At 48.9% G+C, this 8,611-nt stretch overlaps 1 protein-coding gene across 1 annotated transcript in view; it reads right to left on the minus strand.

Moving 5' to 3' along the window:
• The window catches only part of LOC132467879 (A disintegrin and metalloproteinase with thrombospondin motifs 16-like), a 9,695-nt gene extending 1,102 nt beyond the window's left edge, over positions 1–8,593 (minus strand). Inside the window, exons 1-6 of the mRNA XM_060065449.1 lie at positions 8,442–8,593; positions 7,083–7,214; positions 6,373–6,496; positions 5,168–5,412; positions 3,892–4,027; positions 1–1,856 (exon numbers count right to left, since the gene is read on the minus strand). The exon at positions 1–1,856 is cut by the window's left edge and continues 1,102 nt beyond it. Of these exons, the coding sequence (XP_059921432.1) occupies positions 1,726–1,856; positions 3,892–4,027; positions 5,168–5,412; positions 6,373–6,451 (591 nt within the window). The 5' untranslated portion in view covers positions 6,452–6,496; positions 7,083–7,214; positions 8,442–8,593 and the 3' untranslated portion in view covers positions 1–1,725. The remainder of the gene's footprint in view (positions 1,857–3,891; positions 4,028–5,167; positions 5,413–6,372; positions 6,497–7,082; positions 7,215–8,441) is intronic.
• Between the last annotated feature and the right edge of the window lie 18 nt (positions 8,594–8,611).

Consider the following 8,611-nt stretch of genomic DNA (forward strand, 5'->3'; position numbering starts at 1 on the left):
GAAGCGCACAAACTCATGTAAAAGACGACTGAAACCAAAGGGGGGGAGTGATGTGAGACTTCGCTCTGGAAGTTCAACAAACATCAACCCCCACCGAGACTCCCAATAAGCTGCGTGATGACCTCATGCGCCCGGGGACCGCATCTATCATGGTCTTACTGCTCAAACAAATAAGCACACTCGCGTCGGAGCCCCTCCAGGTCCCTGGCCTCACACGACTCACAACACACACTGTTTAAATTACGGTCCTCCTGACGCGCCGATACCCAAGGTGGTGGGGGCTGGGGGCTAGGGTGATTTCAGCCCGCCAACGTCCCCCTTGGTCTGTTGTGTCGGTCACTCCGCAGGCCGGCCAATGGGACGTCAGTCGGGTCAGACGCGAATGATGAGAGTCGCACGGGTAACTGATTGGTTGGTATCACCTTGTCTCGGGTCGTTTGTGTGGGTGAATCCTGTTGCTGCTCCCTCTTTCCTGTCTATTTCTCCAGGTGCTAATCATTTACAGTCTGACGCTTACGTGAGAAAAGGGAGGAGGGTTGACAGAGCAAGTGTACTACAGCGTTGTTTCCCAGCGTTTTGTTAGGAGGAGGATTAATGAGGCATTAAAACTTTATTAGATGCTCCTTAAGGCTGTAAACAGTCAAGGGAAAATCAGCATCTCCCGTTATTTCCTCTGGGGTAATGGTGTAATCTGACTTTAAAAGCCAATACCTTTTTCTATGGATCGACTCCAACCTTTATTGGCAAAATATTGACACATTTATACAGGGTAGTTGAGTTGTTCCTAATCTTCTTTAGTTAGATTAACCCTTCCTTCTGCACTAAACAAAAACATATTGTTGAAATTGCTGCCGATACAACACACCCAGCCGGGATTTTCACTCAAATAGAAACAAGCATGCGCTGAGGCCTTTAATGTTGTTGCCTCCCTACTTTGGCTTGAAAAGATGTATTTTGTAGTAGTTAGTTTGTAGAGTTTACCCTTACCTTAAACCCTAAAGTTTCTCTAACCGCAGACATAAGTCAAACCACCTCTTGCTTAACTTCCCCATCTCTAAACTCATTACTCAATTTAACCTTCTCTAACCTCATACCTACAACTGACCATCTCTAAACTAGTACCTAAACCTCATCATCTTTAACAATAAATCTGAACCTAACCATCTTTTATATTACCATAGCACCTAAACTTAATCAACACCAACCTCATACCAATCCTCAATCTAACCTTCTCCAACCTCGCATCACCAGCCAATCATCCTTGGAGCCTGGGCAGCGTGGGCGGGTCTTGACAGCGGAACCATGGCGACACTCTACCACGAACCTGGCTAATGCCAGACCAAGCTCAATCGTAGATTGCACGTTGGTCTGGGGAAGCTGCTGTCATTTTCTTCAGCACGTGAGGCGTGATCAATGGGCCTAGTTCAAATGACTCTGTACGCAATTGGCTGCTTGCCGTCGCTTCCCTGTCGTCATTGTGTTAAACCAGCCAATAGCGCGCCAGGGGGAAAAGCCAGCTTGGTGATTGGCTCCCGCGAAAACGTATCGGAAGCAGAAAGAAATGTATTGCTCTTCTCCGGACCCTTCTGCAGGGCGAAATCAAATCGCCGACAGAATGGGCGGGGCTACCCAGTCTACTCTTCCACCACCACCAACTCTGCATTTTACGAACACAGCCAGAGGTGTGTTGGTATGCCATGGCAGGCGTTGAGCTGTGTGCTCCACTCACCTGGCGGGGCAGGGCTGCGTGTTGCAGGGCATGGGTCCTGTGGCAGGCCGGCCCTTGGCGCTGCAGTGGGACGTGTTCACCTGGACCCTCAGGTCCTTGTAGCACGCCGGCTTGGTGTGCATCTGGCCTGCGTGTGGAGACACGTACACGTTCACGCACTCAGACAGTCCAATTCACAATCATTGCGTTATACCCCCAAAAATGACCAAAAACAGAAATGTCTCGTTATGGGGCTTATTCACCAAGTGGCCATCTTGGTTCTGAAAGCTAACTACCTAGCGTCTAGAACCAAAATGGCCGCTCGGTGAATAAGTTTCATTGCCGTTATTGTTTCATTAGCGGATAAAAAAACAGAAACTTCTAAGAAAGGATTTTGTAATCCGTAACCAGAGTATAATTTTGGCTTGCTGCCGACTAAAATGTCACGTTATTTCATCGAGATTTAACATGAAACCGGACTCCTCTGTGTTTTGGTTTCCAACCCCCCCCCCCCCAGGTTGGAATGTGCTGTGACCCTGAGGCTAGGTCAGTCTGCACATCTCACCCCGCCCTAACCCCGCGTTCTTTTTTTGTCTCCCTCTATTCTTTCCGTTAGTCAGTCACACTCTTTAATAAAAACAAATGACCTCCACCCCCCCCCCACCCCGGTCCCACCCCCCATCCCAATGGTTCCCCCTCCCGCCGCCCCTTCCCACACACACACACACACACACACACACACACACACACACACACACACACACACACACACACACACACACACACACACAACGACACACACTCCCGTCTCCACCCCGGCCCCATTTAGACCCCTGCAATCAGGATAGGTGGGCCCCGCAGGTGAGCGGCACCTATACGGCGGGCATGGGAGGGGTTAGGGGGGGGCAGGGGTGGGCTTGTTCTTTAACCCCGGGGGGCTGAGTCACTCTGGTGCTCCACACTGAGAGCTTTTGTTCACACAGACACAAACAAAGAGCAAAACGCTGAGTCCAAAGCCGGCAGCCATCCAGGAGACATTAGTTGGACCGGGGCACAAAGTAAGCATTGTGAGCTATTTGAGGAGGAAAGGATCACATGTGTGTATTGAAAAACACACACATGCACACATATACACAAACACACACCTGTGATGTTTAGTTCCAGACCCAGACAAGACATTACAGATCAAATGCGGTAATGGAAGTGGTTGCATGTCTAAGCGTGCATTTTGCTTTTGTGCACCTTTTTGTGTTTGTGTGACTGCATGAGCATCTTTGTGCCTTTGTGCACTTATGTGTCTGTATGTCTGTGGGTGTATCTGTGTGTGTGTGTGTGTGTGTGTGTGTGTGTGTGTGTGTGTGTGTGTGTGTGTGTGTGTGTGTGTGTGTGTGTGTGTGTGTGTGTGTGTCAGTAGTCAGGACTAAACTAGTTGCCCTCCAGTTGAATGAGGAGGAGATTATCTCCCACAGGACCACTAATGTACCAGCGGTAATGAGGGGAAGCATCGTCTCCCCTCCTCTCCATTTATCCTGAAGCTAAAGGCCTCATTTAAGATCACAAGGAGAGGCAGGGCCTCAGATCTCCTTCCATTTGAAGTTGGACTTTGGCCCTTTTCTAACTAAAGGGCTTAAATGCAAAAGGTAGAGAACGACCCAGGTAACTGGATCGGGGAACTAGACGAAGAACACATTTTCAAGGCATTGAGGATGATCTCCTGAAGCAAAGACACTGAGTTCTACTCAGTCTCAGTAATAGGATGTGGTATTACAGCTGAGTATTGTTTACTTTTACATTTCTTCCTCGGCTTGCTTTCATTTTCATGAAATGCGACAAATGTTTTTGTGTTGTGTTTTTTTCATCCAATGCTTTGTTCACACTGCTAACATAAATGTATCAGTACAAATACTTCTGGCCACATGCGGGCCACCCATGAATCTGCGATGTCAGGTTGTCACATTGACACAAGTCTAGTTTTAATCGCATTGACCCGGGTGTAGTTTATCAGTACATATACTTCCGGCCACATGAGGGCCACCCTTGAATCTGAAAGGGTAGCATAATCGGATTGACACAAGTGTAGTTGTAATCGCATTGACACAGGTGTAGTTCAATCTCATTGACACAAGTGTAGTTTTAATCGCATTGACCCGAGTGTAGTTTCAATCTGAACGCTTTCCACTTGCCTCCGGCGCAGCTGGCTGAGCACTGCGCCCTCACAATGGCCCAGGTGTAGTTGTGCTTCACGGTGCTCCTCTTCTCGTCCGCCTTCTTCAGGGTGTACTCCCAGCGCACCCCGGGGTTCCAGCCCTGGACCAGGATCTACCGCAGAGGGGGAGACCAACCAGGGGTCAGACGCTCCGTAAGAGAAGGGGGGAAGTGGGGAGCAGAGATGGGGGAATCTCGGTGCATGAGAGCATTAAGCATGAAGTGTTCCTTTTGGCTGTTGCCTCAGAGTTGTATGGGATCAAGAAGTACACCTTTACGATAGCAGAAATTCTGGGGAGGAGAAGGCAAAGAGCCGAGGCAGGAAACCAGTGAGGGCAGTGGGCGGAGTTATGAAGTGTTTCCTGTTTTGTAATGGAGGTATGCCACTGAAGAAAACTAATTTCAATGAGGGGATGAAGCTTTCAGAAGGGGATTTGAATAAGTGTATTTCTATAGTGGCCAGCCTACACTGGGTCGATTTAAAACCATTATAGTCACCTTTTAACAGTTTACTACTACTTGCCGAATTTGCAATTGCAGATTTGGCAGTGATTTATACTGTGTTGATTTGAAACCTTTACAGACAACTTTAACGGTTTAGTACTGCTGGCCGAATTTGTGTTTGCAGATTCAGCGCTTTAGAGATCCCTGCTTCAAGCAACGAGATTGATTGAAACAAATATGAAGCAAAGTTGAGCAAAACTCCCCAGATCTATGCTACTTTTAACCGAATCAGAAATACTTTTGATATTAATCTGAATGGGGATTAGAGAGATGACCTTGTGAGTGGGGCTAACTGGAGTTGACGGTGCCAATGTCAGACACTAAGCTGGGCGAATCAGTACATTATGAGTGACGTTCACCATAGATACACCGTTCATATCATGGTCTACAGAAAGTCGAGTGTGTGTTCAGGCTTGTCGAGCCCAACGTGCGTGCAGCTCCTCTTTCCCACCAGGCAGGCGACACCTGCTGCCAGCGCTGCATGTCTGCATGGGCGCTGCAAAGTGCCATTTGATTTGGTTGTAACTACAGTGGGACTTTCCCGCAAGCCTTTACTTAGGAGAACACCCAGCTGCACGAGACCACATTCTTACACTTGACTCACAGTTCGAGCCACTGCTAACCGATTGAAGGACTAAAAGCAACAAATGAAGGAAAAATCTAAATTACGATGCTTCGCATAAAATAAATAAAGTGATATGCTAAGCTAACACCAGCGTCCCTCTAGTATAGGATTGGGCGTGACCATACCTCCACGATGAGGGTCTGGTTGGTGGGGCCCGTGGAGGTGAGGCTCTCGGGCCGGTTGTAGGGCCTCTTGTACTCGAACAGGGCCCCCGCCATGGGGTGCCTGCCGGGCCAGTCCACGGTCCAGCGGCCGTTCAGGTGGTAGTGCCTCTGGGCGTCCCGCACAGCCAGGTAGGAGCTGGAGCTGTTCAGCTCCACCACGCGGATGCTGCGGGCCCCGGCTGGGAGGGTCACCACCCCATAATACTCTGGGAGGGGGGGGGGGGGGGGGGGGAGAGGGGGAAGACGGGTCAAAGGTTGAATAATAATAACAAGTGGCGGCCATGACCTTGTGAAGCTCATAAGGTAGAGGCTAGCATGTAGTACCGGTATTGGCCCGTAGGTAGTTCGCTCAAAACCGGTCTCGACCAAAGTTAACCCGAATAAAGGGGGTTTGTTTCTATGGATTAAAAAGCCAATCTGTTTTTTTTTTTTTTTTTTGGTTTGGCTCTCAGTGGCTAGGTCATCTTCAGATTATGTATTTTCCATGGTCCTGGTAAACATTCCTTGTTGATAACAATATTAATATTCAATACGTAATAATTTTTTTTTTATCAAAATAACGAATTAAAGGATAGAATATGAATGAGTTTTGGCCCTAGGTTAGTGTGCCATTCAGTTCCTGCCCTCAATGTGCCAAATAGGGTTGGTTTCCACTCTATAATGTGCCCCACAGATTGGTTGTTCTCAATGGGAATCCTCCACTACAAGCAGAACATTAAGAAGATGGTGGTTCACAACTTAAACAGGCTCTATAAATCAGCTGCACAAGTACGCTAGTGTTTAATCATTTGACTCTAACAGACATTGGCCTGGACACCCTCATGGGGATGTGTACTTTGGCCATGCTATCGACATTAAGTCTATAGTACAGCATGGCCAAAGTACACATCCACATTACTAGTGTCAAAACCTTGATCGCATTGGGTCACCAATGAAGACATTAAGTACTATCTTAATCGGTATTAGGGTATTAAGTATCATGCCACAGCAGCTGCAAAAGACCCTCTAAAACTTAATAGACTGTAAAGTATTTTGGAGCAGGCTGAGGAAAAGGGAACAGGGGACCACAGAACGTTCTGACACAGTCTAAAGGTCATTAAACATCACCACCGCCACTGGAATTGCCTTTCGTATCCCCAGACCCTGAGAGGGAGAGAGGGACGTACGGTTTCCGTAGTGCTGCTTGGTGTACTGGCCCCTGTACACCTTGCAGGTGGAGTTGTCCCCGTTGCAAACGCCGCACATGTCGGGCACAGCCTTGGAGCCCAGCACCCGGTCACAGCCCACTTTCTGCAGAGGGGAAGAACATTGATTCAATTTAATAAATCAGATTTTTCTCGCTCATGATCGAAAGTTTGAACAGGGGGGGGGGTTATTCGGCCGAGGTTAAGCAAAGGTTGCCTACCACCGCCAAAGTACATTATTTCCCACCTCTCCTTTTAGTCAGTAACGTTATTGTTTTTTAGCAAATCTATTTGCTGAAATTCAACCAAGTTTCAATCAATTCAACCAAATTCTGCCAAGGTGCTTTGAGCATATTGTTTTGGGGTTGTCAAGGAAACATCACGGGCGATAGCTGTATCTACGGGTCATTTTCAATTGTTGGATTTGAGGCACATCGATTTGGAAGTTAAAGAAGAGGTGTCCTGTAGCGTTGGAACGTCACCTACCAATCAAAATCGAGTAATCAACAATATATGCCAATACCATGGCATAAATGATACCGCAGCAAATCCATCTTAACAATAAAAAAAACGATACAAAACCAAAGTCACAGACTTAACAACATCCTGGTGACATAGTTAAAATCCACAGGCTTTGAACTCTCCTAGCAAGGGGATTGCGAGAAGTTTACATGAAGCAAAGCCAGGACTACCTCACAGAGCCCGTCGATGCAGACGTTGGACGCGTCCTGGGAGCACAGAGTTTCCGTCCTTCACTTTGCTGGCCAGGGCGAAGAAGAAGTCGTAGCCCTCAGCGAAGCAGTACAGTTTACACAGGTCCTGGTCTATAGAGAGGGAGAGGGAGAGAGAGAGAGAGAGAGAGAGAGAGAGAGAGAGAGAGAGAGAGAGAGAGGTGGGAGGAAGTGAAGGAGAGAGAGAGAGAGAGAGAGAGAGAGAGAGAGAGAGAGAGAGAGAGGAGAGGGAGAGAGAGAGAAAGAGAGGAGAGAGAGAGGAGAGAGAGAGAGAGAGAGAGAGCGAGAGAGAGAGAGAGAGAGAGAGAGAGAGAGAGAGAGAGAGAGAGTGGGGGAGAGATAGAGAGGGTCAGAGAGAGAGAGAGAGAGAGCAAGGTGGGGTGGAGTAGAAGAGAGTACAGCTGTCACAGCAGTCCTCCCCAGCTGTGGCGTGCTATGTGAGTGCCACGGTGGACAGGGAGTGTGAATGTTGATTTGTTTGTCCGTGAGCTTTCAGAGTTAGCGGTGAGCCGTGATTTGATGACAACGCAGGATACGCAGTGCACAACATCATCATACAAACAAGTCAAACAGCTCGGTCCTAGTTAGCATCAAAAGGACACAAAGTATGATCAACAAAAAGCAGGCATGGCAACACAACAGCCAAGCATTTGCCAAGATTACAACAACGAAGACCATATGCTTCCACTGTAACATTATCATGACGGTTATCTTGGACATTCTTCAACGGTATCGTCCTTACACAAACCTTGTCTGTGGTCCTATAGCGGTCGACAAAACGCACAACAGACAACCTTGTCCAGCACCATGTCAGCACGAGTGTGTACATGGTAAATGAATGAACTGCATTTATGTCGCCCTTTTCTAACCACTCAAAGCGTTTAACACCATTGCAAACAGTCACCCATTCACGCGCACACACAACCATGCATGGCGACAGCCAGCTCGTCGAGCAGCAGTTAGGGTCAGTGTTGTCCTCCTCAGAGTCAAACCGCTGCTGGTTCGAGCCGGGGATCGAACCAGCAACCTTCCGGGTACCAGCCCACCCGCTCTACCTCCTGATCCACGTGTGCGTGTGTGTGTGCATGCGTGAGCGTGTGTGTGTTTGTGTGTGTGCGTGCGTGTGTGTTTACCAGCCCACCCGCTCTACCTCCTGATCCACGTGTGTCTGTGTTTGTGTGTGTGCGTGCGTGTGTGTTTACCAGCCCACCCGCTTCTACCTCCTGATCCACGTGTGTGTGTGTGTGTGTGTGTGTGTGCGTGCGTGCGTGCGTGCGTGCGTGCGTGCGTGCGTGCGTCGCGTGCGTGCGTGCGGTGTACCGTCCACTCGGGTGTAGGGCAGGTGTAGTACCAGCCCCTGAACTGCTTCCCGTTGTGTCGGCACACTGCTGGGCCCTGAAGGTGACGGCGCCCGGGCGGGCAGTCCTCCGTGTTGCATAGCTTGTAGGAGCGGGACGAGCCCTGGCAGTACTTCCCCCGAAGGCCGGCCC

Source organism: Gadus macrocephalus, chromosome 11, assembly GCF_031168955.1.
Source record: "Gadus macrocephalus chromosome 11, ASM3116895v1".
Lineage (NCBI taxonomy): Eukaryota > Metazoa > Chordata > Actinopteri > Gadiformes > Gadidae > Gadus > Gadus macrocephalus.